The 18,634-nt window shown below is 45.9% G+C and overlaps 1 protein-coding gene across 1 annotated transcript in view; it reads right to left on the bottom strand.

Annotated features, from left to right (window-relative positions):
• The window catches only part of LOC138453202 (adhesion G protein-coupled receptor F5-like), a 1,258,340-nt gene that overhangs the window by 339,785 nt on the left and 899,921 nt on the right, over nt 1-18,634 (bottom strand). The window contains exon 15 of the mRNA XM_069605829.1: nt 5,892-6,067. Within this exon, the coding sequence (XP_069461930.1) occupies nt 5,892-6,067 (176 nt within the window). The remainder of the gene's footprint in view (nt 1-5,891; nt 6,068-18,634) is intronic.

Raw genomic sequence — 18,634 nt, forward strand, 5'->3', positions numbered from 1 at the left:
CAGGCAATACTCCTCCCATACCAGCCAGCCCACCAGCTGCGACCACTACGCAACCAATGCTCAAATCCTTTATTCCAATATCACCAGAACAATTTCTCAAACTTCTATCTGCCTGCAAACCATCTAGCTCTCCACTGGACCCTTGCCCAGCCACAACCCTCAAAGACGTTTTCGCTTCCACCTGCGCAGGAGAACACGCAAGATCCATCATAAATACCTCCCTTTCCTCTGGTATCTTTCCTGACGCATTCAAAACAGTTCATGTCAAAACTCTAATTAAAAAACCCTCCCTCGACCCTCTCGAGCCCAAAAACTACTGCCCCATCTCAAACACCAGGTACCTTGCCAAACTCATTGACCGAACCGCCTACTCCCAACTAAATGCCTTTGTCGAAGCCAACAATCTCCTAGACCCCGCACAATCAGGTTTCAGAGCCTGTCACGGAACTGAAACCACCCTAACCTCAATCTGGGATGACCTTAAAATGACGGCAGACTCCGCGGGATGCGCAGCACTAATCCTTCTTGACCTATCCGCTGCCGTTGACACAATCAATCACTCAATCCTCCTAGACCGCCTCCACTCCCTAGGAATTCGTGGAACCGCTCTTAAGTGGATTTCTTCATTCCTCACAGATAGGTACCAAATAACGATACTCTTCACCTATACCTCCCAAGCCCGACCAGTCGAAACAGGAGTCCCACAAGGAGCATGCCTATCTGCCCTCCTATTCAATCTCTACTTGATCACCCTCCCACCAATAATTTGCTCACACAACCTCATGTGTTACAACTAAGCCGACGACACTCAACTAATTCTAAAACTCCTGAACTCAAAACCCAACCCCCAACCTGACCTGGCCTCCTGCCTCCTTGACATAGAACTCTGGATGACCCAAAGCCACCTCTTGTTAAACCCCTCCAAAACGGAAATCATGGTATGTGGCAACTCTGAACTTCTTCCGCACCCACTACCCTGGCCATCCGCCATGAGCAACTCACCGACCCCCTCCAACTCAGTGAGAAATCTTGGATGCAGCCTTGACTCTGACCTAACACTCTCGTGCCAAGTCAACAACGTCTCAAAGGCCTGCCACTACCAGCTTAAAACCCTTAGGCGCATCTTTCCATTTCTCTCCTTTCCCAACAGACTCTCCGCGGTCCAATCAATCGTTATATCAAGACTGGACTACGCAAACCCCTATAACTCGCAGTCCACACGTACCAACTGAATAAACTCCAAAGGGCACAAAACGCGGCAGCCAAAATGCTACTTGCGCTCGGCCCAAGAGACCACATCTCCCTAGCCCTTAAGAAGCTGCACTGGCTTCCAGTAGCCCAAAGGGTGACTTTCAAAACCTTATGCATCTCCCATCGAGCACTGCATAAAACCGGACCTCAATATCTTCAAGACAAGCTAAAACCATATCACCCCCCACGCACCCTAAGATCATGCTCGGCCGGCCTCCTAGTCATACCAAAGACAAACTCAGTCAGGTTAGGCAGATCATCATGCTCAGCCTTGGCCCCCACGCTGTGGAACTCACTCCCACCCCACATCCACCTAACTGAGGACTGAACATCTTTCCGCAAACTGCTGAAAACCTGGCTCTTCCCCTAAAACCAACCCGTACCAAACTAACCCAAAAAGACTAACAACATCTCAATGACACCAATCCAACAAACTACCTGATGCGAGAAATTGACAGCTAATAACCCCTAATATAAACTAGAAGGACAAACAGAATTAAACGAGTAAAGTAGATCAAAGCAGTGAAGTGGTTAATAAGACTAAATCATACTGAAACAGTAAAGAGGTTTAAACTCCTGAAATGGACATAATAACGGATGAAATAGTTAGAATGGAGGAAGCGTGTGGAACAGATGAATGCGCTGAGTAGAAGAATGCATGAGTGGAAAAACAGATGACTATATAGATCGAATGAGTGTGTAAATTGAATGAGTATGTAGATCGGATGAGTCGATAAAATGGATGAACATGTTGAGCGGATGAGTGTGTAGAGCGGTTGGGTGTGTAGAGCAGATGAGCGTGTAGAACGGATGAGTGCGTAAATACAGAGAAGCGAGTAGAAAGGATTAGCGTAAACTGGATGAGCTTGTAGAGCGGATGAGTGTGTAGAGCGGATGAGTGTGTAGAGCGGATGAGTGTGTAGAGCGGATGAGTACGGAAGTGCGCATGAGTACAGAAGTGCGGTGAGTGTGTAGATCGTTGGAGCAGATGAATGTGCAGACCTGGCGAATGTAAAGAGCGGACGAGTGCAGAGAGCGGACGAGTGCAGAGAGCGGACGAGTGCAGAGAGCGGATGAGTGCGGATGAGTGCGGACGAGTGCAGAGAAGTGCATGAGTGCGGGGAGCAGGTGCTTGCGCAGGGTGGGTGAACGCGTAGAGCAGATGATGGTGTAGTCATGCGAGGGGATAAAGTGGACAAATGCCTAGAGCGGATGAGTTACATAGACGGGGTGAGTGCGTAGAACCGATAAGCATGTAGAACGGATGAGTGCGGAATGCATGCAGAGCTGATGAGTGCGTAGAATGGATGAGTGCGGGGAACAGATGGATGAGGAGAGCAGGATGGATGAGCTGAGTGGAAGAATGTGTAGAGTGGAGGACTGCATAGAACAGACTAGTAGGTAGAGTCGACAAGTATATAGAGCAGACAAGTGCATATGAGCGAATGAGTGCATATGAAAAAAGTAGCACGTAGAGGGGGTGAGTGCGTAGAGGGGGTGAGTGCGTAGAGGGGGTGAGTGCGCAGAGTGGGTGAGTGCGCAGAGTGGGTGAGTCCGCAGAGGGGGTGAGTGCGCAGATGGGGTGAGTGCATGTGTGGGGCAGACAGGAGTGCATGCGTGGGGCGGACTAGAGCGTGCGGGGCGGACTGGAGTACATGAGCGCATCAAGCGGACCGGAGTGTTTTTTGAGGAGACTGGGGTGCATGGAGGGGATAGGAGTGCATGGAACGGACTGGAGCGCATAGAATTGCGTGACGTATATAGGGCCTCATTACGACCCAGGCGGTAAGTTACCGCCTGGGTCGTACCCTTACCACCATGGTGTAAACTATGTTTACACCATGGTGGATGGCGGATTTACCGCCCCATTCCAAGGTGAGTGGGGCGGTAAATCCCCATTTCCCATTTTACCCTTCCCCATTCCCATTTTTGCCCCATAGGGCATAATGGGAGTGGGGAAGGCGCTAATTACGCCACCGTAAATTACGGTGGCGTAATTAGCACCATGGTCCCTTAGCGCCATGGATTTTAACGCCTGCAAAAAGCAGGCGTTAAACTCACCATGGCGTAAAGGGACCTCGGAATCAGGCGTTAAGGGTCGGTGCCATTTACGGCACCGTAAACCCCTTAACGCCTGACTCGTAATGAGGCCCAAAGTATGGTTTGGAATACAGAGAACGTTTGAAAGAGCATATAACCCATCATTCACACACACCACCACGCTTACTCTCTCCTTTACACCACCACTCAACTAGAACACAGAGATACTATGACACCATTCGGTATAACTGTTCTCATACCAACATCCGCCGCATACTCCCCATCATTCTAAGTAAACACTGCTGGTTACACCCCCCCCCAGCCAGGCGTTCTCCTAAGGCCTAACACAGCCACATTCGGTCTGACACCTCTGTCAGAGGGCTCAGGATTCCGAGAACTCCTGAGTACTACAAAGGAACTCATTATGAATACCTGTTTTTAAGCCCCCACACCTCACAGGAACTCTTGATCACATCTCAAGGCCATCACACACCCCTATCTAAAAAAATACCAACATCACATTGCACTGCTAATTGACAAGAAAATGGACTTGTTCAATATGGACAACTCTTGATTCTTTTCATAACCTCTTTTTTTCTAAACCCATACCACTATACATGCATCCCAACAATTACTATCACCCAACCTAATGTTAACTTTCACTTTTTGTTGTGATGTATGTATGTCTGTTTTGTTTTCCAATTCTCTTCCTCTTTGCCATTCCCTGCTTACCTTTTCGCCACACAGTCTGTTTTACACCCTGGGTGAGGTCACAGTTCACCCATAAGGACACTAAGACCACTACGGTGGTAATGTATGCAGTATCAATAACAATTAACATAACAAAACATATGGATTACAAGGAATGCATACTGATCTGAAATGTGGTCAATGAATACCGTTATGGTTTGGAATGAGCAATTGAATAAATAACTACAGCACAATTTAGAGGACAATGGAACAGATGGAAAATATTTACATTTGATTGATGAACAGTTTGTCCCAGCGTCTATTAGTCACTGTATATTTTTCCTATTTATCTCAAACTTCAGAAAAGGCCATGCTTGGTCTACTGGAATTAATGCTCGAAGAGAGACATATTTTTTCCTTTGGAATTCCTAATAATTGTTTTGTTCCTTAGCATGGAAATGGAGATGGAAATATTTTGCGTTCATGTTTGGAGAAGGATTGGCAGAGGGAATAATAATTCCTGCCACTTGAAGTTGAGGCCAGCTCTGCATTCAAACTTTCATTGTCCCTACTGCTTGTAATAGTTGGGGTCACTACCTGTGTATTCTCTACCAATTGCCCTTGGTCATCTGATCCCTCTCACAGTCGTTGGCCCCAACCACCAGTATTTACAAACAAAGCCAGCCCTCTCACCTACTGCAAGGATTCTAATTCAAGTAACATAAGCTTAGATTTGTTAACATTTGTTAACTTCTGTCTTTTGATCCTGACAAGAAACATAATGATTTGCCACACAAACAAGTAATAATAGAGTCTTTGTCTGCCTCCTTGAGCAAACGAATTGGCCACAACTTCCTGTATTGTTTTGGCAGGCATATTTATACCAAAATGTTGCATAAAAACTACTTTTAAATTGTCAAGGTAATTAACAGGACTCTTGTCTTTTCTCTATTTACAATGACTTATCTTCCCCAATCTGTCTTTCTTGTACCAACTATTGACAGTTTCTGTATCAAACCATCTCTCGCCTATACTAATTCAGTACCAGTTTTTATGTCCTCGGCAGGCCAAACACTCTCGAGTCAAACGTCGGCAAGCCTTAGCCGATATTATCACCCTCATGAGCTGGTTCAGATAATAAAAACAAGGGTTATAACACTGAATTGTTATTCTCAAACCCTCTGTGAATTTCTGGTTCCACCATAAGATTTGGACATTCTTTACGGTAATTCATCAAATCCACAGGTGCCAATGCCGTATGTAGCATTAGCAGGCTACATGGGCCATCAGCACCCACAATTGATAACTCGCTCAGTGTGGTTTGTCTGCAGACAATTGGGATGGATTTCTATTGGTGGTGACTCTAGCTATATTTCCCAACAAGGAATGATCTAGTGTCCCATGCGTCTACTGTTCTCTGTTTACAGGGGGGCATGGACTTGTACTTGTGCTGAGGATTCTTGTGCCACAGCTATGTGCAAAATTGGTAATATGCATTAAGCTTGAGGTGCATAGTGTCTCTATAATGTCTTCCTCTTCTCTGATTTCCTCACCAGCATTGACCTTTTCTTCTACTTGTTTGTATAGTGCTGTGATCATACTATATGAAGGAAGAAAAAAAGACTTTGTTCCTCTCTCGCCACTTCTTTTGTTACTGTAGCTTTTCTATTTAATTTCTTATCTTTACAGGCATACCCTTCAGACTTCTCAATCTCGACTCTCCTATCCTCTTTGATCCTTCCTCAAACCAATTCACAAAGTCTTCCCCTTCCGCTTGCCTTATCATTCTTTCCTGGTCCTCTAAGGCAGGTCCTAAGTGGAAAAGTGCTGTTAGTTACTCAGTATATCATGAACATCAGTTGAGAAAAGAATTAGGGTAGTTCATTCAAGTAGATAAACAACATGCTTACCAAGCTTAGGGTCACAAAAGTATTTATAACTTCACTTATACAAGAATTGGTTATCATTATCCATGCAGGTTTCTTGCAAGTATATGTGACAACACCTTTCAATGGGTCTGGGCAAGGCTTGCTCAAGGGGTCTCCGTCGTTGCCAAATGGGTCCTTACATGCTGGACTGGTCCCAGCTGAGTAAAAAGGATATAGACACCATTAGTATAGGCTTCTAGGTAAAACAATTGACAGATACCCACGTTATGACATTTTAGTAATCTAACATGCAAGTACATTTTGTTTCCAGTTTGCCAATCATGACCTCATGTGGCCTATGCAATGATACAATATGAAAATGTATGGGTTTATCCCTGAAGTGCTGCAATTTCATATATATAAAACACATGGGAGCATTATATAGAAACTTAACATCAGTGCAAGTGTAGTTAGCATTAGGGCTAAACATATTTTTCAAAGCATTTTTGCAACAGGACAAAGAAACAGGACTATTGCAAACATTGCCCTGGAGTACATATTAAATTTACAGTGTGCAAGATTTCTATAATAACACCCCAGGAATGTTCTGCAAACACTAAGACTAGCAGACACACACCACTGAGTATTGATCTCATAGATCACCAATGAAATAATTTATGGTAACTAAGTTTCCAATTAAACAGAACCAACAACAATTCAATATTGGAAAAAGCAGACTACACACAATTTTTTTTAAAAACCTGCGATTGATCCATGTACATAAAAAATGTTTTATTCAGGCAATGATTATTTTATAAATGTGTTATTTTATTGTTGTTTTAGACAGCCCATAACACATTACCACAAAGCACAAATTGTTGAGACAAAGGAGTAAGAGGGTATGCATGACAACGTGGGGATACGTGAGGGAATGCTAATACTGCTAAACTGAATTACCATTACTGGCAGTGGTAATGGTAATTCACAGCCTTATTATTTCAGTTAATCCCTATATTGAACTCTCATAGGTCTTCATTGGGGATGGCTTGTAGTACTGCATGTGGTAATACCACCTGCACCTTTAATGGCATTGTGAGTGGCAAATATGAGCTATAGAAAGACAATGTAACATAATATTGAGATGTGTATAACCAAGTACTAATATGCTTCCTGCCTTCTGGAGAAAGCATAGGATTTATTAAATATGGGTCTTATCCATCCTCCCGAAGCATATGCCAATTGACGAGGGCACAGCCTACGGCCAGACATACTTATGAGGGGATCAGATATCTTTAGGCCCAAAACAAAAGGTATCAGTCTGAAGCAGGAGTGCTTCAATTAATTACAATATTATATGTCTTGTAAATCAGCAGGGATCCTAATAGCCAGTTCCTTGCAATTCTTTGCTGATTAGCAGCAAAGCGAGCCCAGCGCACCACCTCATGCCCTTAGGTGTCATCACGACCACAACTACCAGGACAAGTAGGCGAGAGGGAGTTACTTGCATAGTCTCAATTTTGAAAGTCACCTCAACTAGCATTTTCCCCCACAATTCTTAGATTTAGACAACTCCATGAAAACTGAAGGAAATCACAGTTAGCCCTACATTGCAGGTGGTAGCAGGTGTGCCAGGAAAGATGTTATGAATACTTTTGGTAGTGTAGTAAGCCCAGTGAACAAACTCAATTGTCAGTAGTGTCAGTAATTAATAGAAATTATGTGTCTAAAGGCATGCAATTGCTCATCTGTTGCCCTTTCCCATCAGTGTGGTGCAATGTAATGAGTATTTAACTCAGCTGTTGAATGCTGAGAGGAGCAGGAGGCTGGAGCGTGCTGTTTCTGCTGTCCTTGGCCCCACCTCCTGCAGCCAGCACCCTCCTATTACTATCCTATGCTTGTGCATTTGATCATCATCTGCTCTGGCTGTCTGTTGTGGCTACATTTGCTGGCTGCTGTTTCACTTTCCCTGAACGTGATCCTGCCGTTTGAACTCTGGAGATTATATGGACTGCTTAAGAGACTGACGAAGAGATTTTTGCAGCCTGTCTGCATCTACAGGACAAGGAATTCCTCTGGGAACCACCAGGGAACTCTGGTAACTTCTGTAACTCTGGTAACTGCAGCAAATTATCTTTTGTTATTTTGCTATTGGCATCACTTTTACTTTGATGCCTTGTACCTCATGATTTGGCTAAATTCAATTTATGCCAGTTTGACCTGGACATGAAGTAGCAGTGACTGAGGGCTGTGTGCCTTTGAACTACTGCTAATTTTTTTTTTTAACTTAGTTTTATTGGAGTTTATATCAAGCAGATTACAACATATACATCCAAAATTAACCATCATAACATAGAAGCAGGTATTACAGTAAAATAGAGAACACGTTTAAGATTCAGTGTTACATTGCAGCAAAATTCTTGTATTCTGTCCTATCAATAAGTAGCTCCTCTTTACAGCATCAACAAACATTGACTAATCTTCTCACATTTTTCCCCTCCCTCGCCCCTCCCTCTACTCCACAAGACTTTATACTCTGCCGCCAAGGGATGTATTGTCCAGCAATTGGGAGATTGGTTGATAGGTCTGTCAGGCCTTGAGGCCTACCTTGTTCGGGAGGACATTATGATGTTTCGTTACCCATGGCACTGATCATCCGTTAGGCGTTAGTGAGCTATTCCGGGGATGTATTTATTGACAAACTCCAACCATAAGATATCACATTGCGTTTCTTTCCCATGTATAGATTCTGTGATTTTTTCCATAATACACATATTGGAGGCCACGTTAACCCATGCTTTTTCTGTGGGGGTAACTGGGGATTTCCATTTTGTGCTCAATAGAGCCCTTGCAGCTAGTAAGAGTGGTGCAGCTATGTCTGTAACCCTTCTCAATTCATCCTCGATTTTCTCGAGACCAAATAAGATCAGGTAGGGGTCTGCTGTTCGCTGGATCCCGTCTAGATCCCTAATCCAACCTAGCACCTCGTTCCAGTAAATTTTGATCTGAGGACAACCCCACCACATGTGCCAGTAATCCGCTGTGGACCCACATCCCCGCCAACACATTGGACTAGGCTGATACATCTTACAGAGCCTGCACGGGTCATATTGCCACCTATTCAGCAGTTTAATCGAGTGCAACTTACACTGGCATGAGATCGAGGCTTTGGGCGCAATCCTACATATCTTATCCCATGTCTCCGGGTTGATATCCTCGCCCATGTCCCTTTCCCATTTTAGCGTAAGCGGTTCTGTTGAGCCCTTTCCAGCTTCCATTAGTGTTTTATACAAAACAGATATCAACCCTTTTGTTTCTGTCCTGGAGTCGAGTATGATTTCAAACGGGGTATGTTCCCTGCTCAGCTTATGCTTCCATTCTGGTTTTGTCAGAACTCCCTTAATCAAAGTGGAATGCTGACAGTGTTCCTATTCCGAGTGCCTCTTCTAGTTCAGGAAGCGTGATGAAGGAGTCCTTCCTTAGGAGCTGTCCCACCCTCTCCAGGCCTGCCTCATACCAAGCTTGAAACCTCTCCACATTAGGGATCTTGTCGTTAATGCCCGGTGACCAGAGGTGGCCTTAATGGTGATGGCCATGTGGTAATTCTCCCCATATCTCCTCCCTCCCACCATATGTCCCATATGGTTGGGAACATCGGTTGTGCCTTAGATTTCCTCATTACTCTCCATCTAGGGGACCACAGCCATTCAGAGATTGTTGCTGGGGACAGATAATGATTGTCCATAGAGATCCGCTGGGGCAATTTTTGGTTACGGAGATGGGGAATAAGGATTCGTAATTGAGCCGCCTCGTAATATTTTTGGATGTCTGGGAGGCCCACTCCACCCTTGTTTGTTGGTAATGTCAAGTTGGAGTAAGCAATCCTGGGCTTTTTCCCTTGCCATAGAAATTTCAGAATCGCCTTCTTGACTTCGGTAAAGAATTGGTGTGGCATCTGAATCGGGAGCATTTGAAAGGGGTATAAGAATCTCGCGAGACAGGTCATTTTTATCACGTTTAAACGCCCCAACCAGGATATGGTTAGGTTGTCCGATCTGGCGAGGTCTGCGTGAAATTTTTGGCGAAGCGCTGGGAAATTGGCTTCATATAAATCTTTTAGCGACCTGGTGACCTGTATTCCTAAGTACTTCATTTTTTCATGTTCAATCATAAGGCCCAGGGACTGGTATTTTTCAGTGTTTGCTTCCGATGAGCCCTGTAGGGGGAAAAGTGTTGATTTAGATTTGTTGACCTTGAACCCGAATACTTGGCTGTATTCGTCCAGGAGGTACAACGCTCTGGGAATGGATGTGGTGGGGTTCGTCACATGAAGAAGTAGGTCATCGGCATACAGCGCTACTTTAAATTCCTCTTCCCCCAGACGCATGCCTGCTACTTCAGTATCCTGTCATAATTTTTGTGCCAAGGGCTCCACGGAGAGGGAGAAGAGGTTGGCTGATAGGGGGCATCCCTGCCGGGTACCGCGTTTCAGATTGAACCAACACGAGTACTCCCCGTTAAAAGACACCAAGGCTTTTGGAGCGGTGTAAACTGCTTTTATCCGCCTTCTAAATTTCGGTCCTGTGCCCACGGCACGGAGGACTGCGGCAAGGAAACCCCATTCCACTCTGTCGAAGGCTTTTTCAGCGTCGACGGAGATTAAAGCGGGATCATTGCACATGGTTTGGGAGGCCTCGATCAAATGGAGAGTCTTTCTCATGGTGTCTGCGCCTTGTCATCCAATTATGAACCCTATCTGGTCGGGGTGGACAAGATGGGGCATGTGGATCTCTAACCTGGCTGCCAGGACTCGTGTGTAAATTTTGGCATCAAGATTGAGCAAGGATATGGGGCGGTATGATTCGCAACACGTGGGGTCTCTGCCTTCCTTGGGAATGACCGATATGAGTGCTCGGTCGAAGGAGTCCGGGATAGTCCACGTGTCAAGGATATCGTTAAATAGGGTGGTCAGGAATGGAGTTAGGAGGGCACAAAATGTTTTGTAGAAGCCGGCAGTGAAACCATCTTCACCTGGGGACTTGCCCAGTGTAAGTCGTTTGATCGCCTTATGTATTTCGTCCTCAGTTATGGGGGATTCTAGATGGGCCGAGTCAGCGCTTGCAACTTTTGGGAGGGCTATGCTGGCGAAGTAATCGTCTATCTCCTGGGAGTGTGGATCTACTTCTGAAGTGTATAGGGACTCATAGAAGTTTGAAAACAGTTCTGGGATGAGGGATGTGTGTTGCGCTTGGTCAGGGGTTGGATCCGTGATCTCTTTCACCCTACGTTCTGCCCGTTGGATCCTGAGTCTAGCCGCTAGCAGTGCATCTGCCTTATCGCCCTTCTCATAGAATTTCTGCTTCAATAAATGTAGTTCATGTGCTATCTGGATGGCCAGATCTTCCCGTTTTTTCCTAGCCGCTTGGATCTGTTCGGGGTCTATGGTGTCCCCCACCCTAGCTTCTCTATCAAGTTGACATATTTCACTCCGGAGGTTATTCTCGATAAGGGCTCTCTCCCTTTTCTTCCGAGCCCCTTCCCGTATCAGGATCCCCCTCCAGGTTACCTTGGCTCCCTCCCACACGCTCTGCTTAGAGACCTCCCCAGTATCGTTGGCTTTGAAGTATTCTTTGATCTCTGTTTCGAGTTCTTTGAAAATAGGGTCTTTCCACAGGGCCTCGTTACATCTCCACTTCCCACCCTTAATTGGCAGATGTTCCCATTGTATATCAACTGTGACCATGTCATGGTCGGACCATGTTATTGGAGTAATCCCCGAATGTGTGGCGGTGTCGTTCAGCTCTCGTGAAAGGTAGATGTAGTCTATTCGGGTAAAAGTATTGTGTGGAGGTGAATAAAATGTATACCCTATTTCATCAGGATGCATCGCCCTCCATGTGTCTACCAGCGCATATACCTGCATCATGTTTACAAAGTCACTACGTTCCCCTCTCACAGGAGCTTCAACTCCCGGGCGCCCTGCTTTCCGGTCCAGGTCGTGATCCGCCCACAAGTTTAAGTCTCCGCCTAGTATAAGGTGACCAGTGGCCTCCAACATTATTTTGGGGACAGTTTTAGAGAGGAATCGGAGCTGTCCTACATTGGGGGAGTAGATTGTGGCAATCATTACTTCCACCTTTCCAATAGTCCCCACAACTAGCAGGGCCCGCCCTTCTGCATCTGACCAGGTCTTGGAGACAAGAAAATCAAGTCCCTTTCTGATAAGGATTCCCACTCCCACTTTACGCAGTGCCCCCGATTCCCAAAAATTGACCTCTCCTCCCCCTTCATATATTTTGTTTCCTGTAAGAGTAGGATATCAATATTAGCCCGTAGAAATTCCTGTAGCACTAACGACCTCTTAGTTGGTGAGTTAAGGCCTTTGACATTAAGTGTCCTGACTTTCAAGGGGCCTCATGTGTTACCATCAGAGGTGGCCATCAGTATATAACAGTACAATATTCACAACAATGCATTGCCATACCTTGTGTTTAGAGCCCTCAACCAATATTAGTGTTTGTCCCATCTCAGCAGCGAGTAAAGGTTCTATAACAGTTCCACCTTCCCCCTTGTCTTGCATATCCCTTTCTCTGCTTCCCACGCACCCCCTCCCGCCCATGTGTCGGCGTCGGAGCAAGTCCAGTTAGATTCACTGAGCTAGCCCCGTACCCCCAGTAGGGACCATCGTCGCGCGGTCCTTTAATTATCAATGAACACCACATAGGTCTGAGCCACTGCAACCCCCCCCATCAACCACAACTTACAACCATCGAATATAATTTTGTGTTGGGCCAAAAACGGCCCGTGTCTCGAACATACTCATAGGGTCAACGTAGTCACCGGTAGTCCAGTTCACTTGTCCCCCTCCGGGGAGCTGTTACCTCTCCGAAATGTTCTCGACCCTTTGACTCTCTGCCTCTTAGGTCCTTGGAGTTTACATTCTCTCCCTTCATTTCTGTCATGGCTCGCTCCCTTCGCTCCTGTTCCCACCACTTGGGGGCATGTTTTCGGGTTCATTCCCTACTGGACATGTCCTCCGAACCGTATGCTACAGTGCTGTGATGATTTGGGAGCGCTAAAACCTTATTTTCCAAGTTACTTACCTTCCGGATACATTCCAGGTTTTTGGCAGCCAGCATGCTACTTTAATCTAATGACTATGCTTCCCAGAATGCCTAGCTCACTGCTTCACCTCCTCCCTTGCAGGACAAGGTTGGGTGGAGGATAGGCAACACCTATGGCTGCAGGTGCAGCAGGCGGCACACCTGAGGGGTGTGCTCGTTAAACAGCTTTAAAAGCCTCAGTTTGCTTCAGTCCAGCGCTGGTCATTGTTGCAGTGTTCCTGTTGTGACTGGTTTCTTGTTCCTAGCTTTTGTGCCTAGTTCCTAGTTCCTTTTTCTTGTTCCTCTGCCCTGGATTTCGGATTTATGTGCTTAATTGATTTCTTCTTTCTGGATTTCCCTTTCTGCCTTCCTCTGTCTGCAGGCAGCCTTTCTCTGTGCTTTACCCTTTGATGCAGCCCAATTTGCCTGTGTTCTCTGTTTCTTTGATGCTGTCCTTTGCTACTGAAAAACGTGATGCATTAATCTTTTCCTTTATAGATTCAGCTTCCTGCCTTTTCTCCTTGGATGGGTGGGAAAGGTTCCCTTTTGTGATATCATTTTCCCTGCTCCTGATCCTTACTTTCTATTGGGATCCATTCCATGTTTTCCATTGCACTTCTGCATTTATTTCCCATTGATTATTAGGTGTGGGGTGCTGTTGTAACTAGTCCCTGTGTGAATGTCTTTCGTTTTCCTCACTATTCTATAATCACAATTCCTACTTGCCCCTTGACTTGGGTCTTATGTATTTAGTTATCCTCCACCCATTGCTGTTATAGCCTTCTGGGTCCCTGTTTGATCAACTGGGTTCGTGGGTTTACTGACATTAAAGTGGTCTTTCCGGTCCTCGTGAGTACTGTTTCTAAGTTCCTTAATCAGTATCATCCAGAGTGTCAGCTCACATATCCTGTCCTTGCTTGCCCTCTACGTGGGTTTAGCGCTGTCAGTATCTGTAATAGCCTAGTGGGTAAGGAGTTTGCCGACTTTCCTTTCAGTCATAAGGAGGTTCTAAGTGCTTACCCCACATCCCTTTTCATATATTGGTATTATTGTTTCACTCTATTTGCACTCGTGGGTTTTAGTATACACAAGTCTTGGGTATGTTATGCACGTTGTTAGATTCAAAGTTGTCACTGTGCGATTCCGTGCACATTTCCCTTGCCATAGTCATTGCGTTCTTCCTTTCTTAACAGAATGACCAGCCGTTATTCCCGTTTGAATATGGCCAGTTTAAGAAAGAAAGGCAGCAAGGCCACTAACTAGTTTGTACAGAAAGCTTCCCTTACGTTTACCTGTGACAATCAAATCACTGATCCTGACTTAAATGAACTCCTTGTCATGAATGGGTATTTACGTGCAAAGTATTTTTCCCACAGGATGGCCCATCGTACATTGCCTGATCCTAGTTCTGTCTTTAATTTTGATCCAGATTCTATGTCCGCACAAGCCTTAGCAGCGGAAAACAACACACTGCTAGATTTATTACACACGAGTACCTCTGTTGTTGAACCCCATGATTCCGGTTGTGCTTTATCTCAGATTGAACAGTTTCATGATTCAAATATAAAGAATGGAGGGGTTCCTTGCATAACTTCTGTTTTCAGCCCACAGTCTACAGCTTACTTCTCTGCACAAGTACTTACTGTAGTCCCTAATGCCAAGAGGTCTGATGTCAATAGTCTGCTTACGGGAAACACAGACCAAGTCGGTAAGAGAGAGTATAGATCACAAAACCTGCAAGCAGTAAATGACAATGTACAATCAGTGCACATCCGGATGGCTAGGGCAGGATCCAGCCCTGATGCCACCATGCCTTCCCCTGTGCCTACTGATAGGGATGTACAGTTACGGCGGGGCATGCTAAAAGCTGAACTTGAGGAGTTAAAACAAGAATACATTACTTTACAAGAGGAGAATAAAACCTTACAGTCTTTTCTGAATACACCTCAAACTTTATCCGTTGGTGAAGTGAATACTGTTCAGTCCCTGAGTGCAGAGATTTTTGTAGGTCATGATACTTGTCAATATGTAAAATCTATTGGGAGTGAAAGTCTTTTTTCTAGCACAGCACTTATTCAGGGCACAGGTTCTGACAATTGTTCTACCGTTTGTCAGGAATTGCTGTTAGCTGAAGATTTACAAGCCACTCCTTTACCTAAGATTTCCTGTGTAGCAGTTTGTCATAATTCTGAGCTTGAACACATACATGCTTCTGATTTCCAAACACAATCCACAATGGTGGCATACACAGAATCAGTCACTACTGTAGGCTTAGGTTGTGCCCTTGATCTAGCTGCTGAGACTGAAGTAGACATTCAAGCTGATGTGGAAAACGATGCCACCTCAGTGTTCGCTCCTTCTTCTGCCAATTTTTGTCACAACGAACAGTCAAAGACAGTACAGAATTCTTGTTTTGATGGACTCATTCCACAGTATACTGAACCAAAGACCCGGCAGGCGATTCCTGAACTGTTGATTGTTAATATGCCACTTTCAGAAGCTAAGACAGAGGAATGGACATTTGACGAAATCCTGATTAACAGAGACTTTACTATGGTGATTCCTCTAGTTGATTTTGACTTCTACAAAGGAAGAGACTCTGTGTCATCCACTAAGGAGAGGGACGGCATGGGTACAGCTCAGTCTTTGGTTACTGGTGCCAAGGAGTCAACCGCCCTAAAGGTGCTTTCCATTCCTGAGCCACAAATGTGTGTCGACTTCTGGGACTTCAGTCTGTCCTCCTACAACCATTGACTCTTCGATTATCCAGTCCACGGCTCTGCAGTCATTGTTAACACACGTGTCTTCAATCAATGAACAATTGCTATGTCTGCCAGTCACTCAAGAGCCTTCACCATGTACGTGGTCAGAGCCAAAGACCTTGACAAGTTTGTCTTCAGCTAACGAGACGGCTCCAGCTTGCATGCCCTCAGCCTCGGAATTTCCTCTGGCATGCCTGTTTTCGGCTACAGTGACTCATCCAGCGGATTATCCTTCAGCCATGGAGCCTCCGGTAGCACATCCTGAGTGCATGTCTTCAGTCCCAGAGCCTACTGCTAGTTTGGCTTCATTTCATGAGAGACCTGTATCCTGCTCAGCCTGGCTGCCAATATTGGAGGTGCACCTGTCTACTCTGTCTGACCTGTCTACTCTGCCTGCCTTTTACACAAGTTGATTCTCCCAACTGCTTGACTGTAGCATCAGCGCCTCCGAATATGCAACATCTGAGTCTGAGACTTCTGCCAGCTCTCTCTTCAGAAACCTCAAGCTGGATCACGACTCGGGAGGGTCTTACATGCGAGGCCGTTGGACTTGTCTGGAGTGTTACGAGAGGGAGACGGATACAATCCGCCACGGCCCAGTCACCAAACAAGTAGCCGACCAGGATAGCGGGCTGGACGGTTCGCATTTGGGGTCCGGTTTGGATCAGCCGCTTGACAGCTTTCTTGTTGCCGGATCCCACATGAGCCTGGGGGAGGGGACGGGCACAACCCCCCAGCTGCAGCACCAGTCGGGTGCAAGTAGCCAAAGGAAGGGTATGACTGCTGCAGTTCAAGATGTGCCTGTTATTGCTCCTGCTGCGAATGTGCCTGATGTACCAAGTACTGCGTCTGTCACTCCTATCGGTATGCCAAATGTCCCTGCGGTTGTATCCCACGTGCAACAAGGTGGCTACATGACTGACACCAGGCGTGCCAGCCTCGTACAACCCATTGGACTTCCAGGCCCCCAAGGCGTGGAACAGATGCAGTCCAACCTTGGTCACCCTCAACCACAGGCCTTTACCCAGATGGATGACGGGAGAAGATCCGAACCTCTACCTCGGCCGCCACCTTCTTTTTCTGAACATGAACACTTCCTGAAACCTGCTATTTTCTCACCTCCTGTGTGTCCGCTCTCGGCAGGGAGGCTACCAGAGCATCTACCATTGTCTAAAGCATGTTGCACCAGCCTGCCTCCCTCCTCAATGATGTATGAGTGTTCGCTCCCAGTGTCTGAGCTTCCTGGACCTTCCAACTCTGCTTCGGGTCCTGCAAGTCCTTCATGCCTTTCTTCGACCCATGAGTCTCTTCCTCACCGAAAACCTGCCTATGGCTCTTCTAGACTGCGGCCTGATTCTATTCATTCCAGTTCTTCTGCTTTTGCCCGCGGGTCATCGTTTCCGTCAGTGCCACCTCCGAAGACAAAGCGCTCCTGTCATGGAAGGAAGATGTTTTCTGCGGGTGACGGTCGCTTGGAGTCGGCCGTGGGAGGGGGTATACTGTCACGGCTCGTCCCTTCGCTCCTGTTCCCACCACTTGGGGGCATGTTTTGGGGTTTATTTCCTACTGGACATTTCCTCCGAACCTTATGCTACAGTGCTGTGATGAATTGGGAGCGCTAAAACCTTATTTTCCAAGTTACTTCCCTTCCGGATCCATTCCAGGTTTTTGGCAGCCAGCATGCTACTTTAATCTAATGACTATGCTTCCCAGAATGCCTGGCTCACTGCTTCACCTCCTCCCTTGCAGGACAAGGTTGGGTGGAGGTTAGGCAACACCTCTGGCTGCAGGTGCAGCAGGCGGCACACCTGAGGGGTGTGCTCGTTAAGCAGCTTTAAAAGCCTCAGTTTGCTTCAGTCCAGCGCTGGTCATTGTTGCAGTGTTCCTGTTGTGACTGGTCCCTTGTTCCTAGCTTTTGTGCCTAGTTCCTAGTTCCTGTTTCTTGTTCCTCTGCCCTGGATTTCGGATGTATGTGCTTAATTGATTTCTGCTTTCTGGATTTCCCTTTCTGTCTTCCTCTGTCTGCAGGCAGCCTTTCTCTGTGCTTTACCCTTTGATGCAGCCCAATTTGCCTGTGTTCTGTTTCTTTGATGATGTCCTTTGCTACTGAAAAACTTGATGCATTAGTCTTTCCCTTTATAGATTCAGCTTCCTGCCTTTTCTCCTTGGATGGGTGGGAAAGATTTCCTTTTGTGATATAATTTTCCCTGCTCCTGATTCTTACTTTCTATTGGGATCCATTCCATGTTTTCCATTGCACTTCTGCATTTATTTCCCATTGATTATTAGGTGTGGGGTGCTGTTGTAACTAGTCCCTGTGTGAATGCCTTTCGTTTTCCTCACTATTCTATAATCACAATTCCTACTTGCCCCTTGACTTGGGTCTTATGTATTTAGTTATCCTCCACCCATTGCTGTTATAGCCTTCTGGGTCCCTGTTTGATCAACTGGGTTCGTGGGTTTACTGACATTCAAGTGGTCTTTCCGGTCCTCGTGAGTACTGTTTCTAAGTTCCTTATTCAGTATCATCCAGAGTGTCAGCTCACAGATCCTGTCCTTGCTTGCCCTCTACGTGGGCTTAGCGCTGTCCGTATCTGTAATAGCATAGTGGGTAAGAAGTTTGCCGACTTTCCTTTCAGTCATAAGGAGGTTCTAAGTGCTTACCCCACATCCCTTTTCATATATTGGTATTATTGTTTCACTCTATTTGCACTCCTGGGTTTTAGTATACACGAGTCTTGGGTATTTTATGCACGTTGTTAGATTCAAAGTTGTCACTGTGTGATTCCGTGCACATTTCCCTTGCCATATTCATTGCCTTCTTCCTTTCTTAACAGTTTCTTGGGTTATTTCCTTCTTCCCCTCGTTCGCGAAGATCAACAAGTTCGGCTATGCAGGCCTTTATTTCCCTCTCCGACCGTAG

The sequence above is a fragment of the Ambystoma mexicanum genome, chromosome 4p, assembly GCF_040938575.1.
Source record: "Ambystoma mexicanum isolate Mex_15411 chromosome 4p, UKY_AmexF1_1, whole genome shotgun sequence".
In the NCBI taxonomy this organism is placed as follows: Eukaryota; Metazoa; Chordata; class Amphibia; order Caudata; family Ambystomatidae; genus Ambystoma; species Ambystoma mexicanum.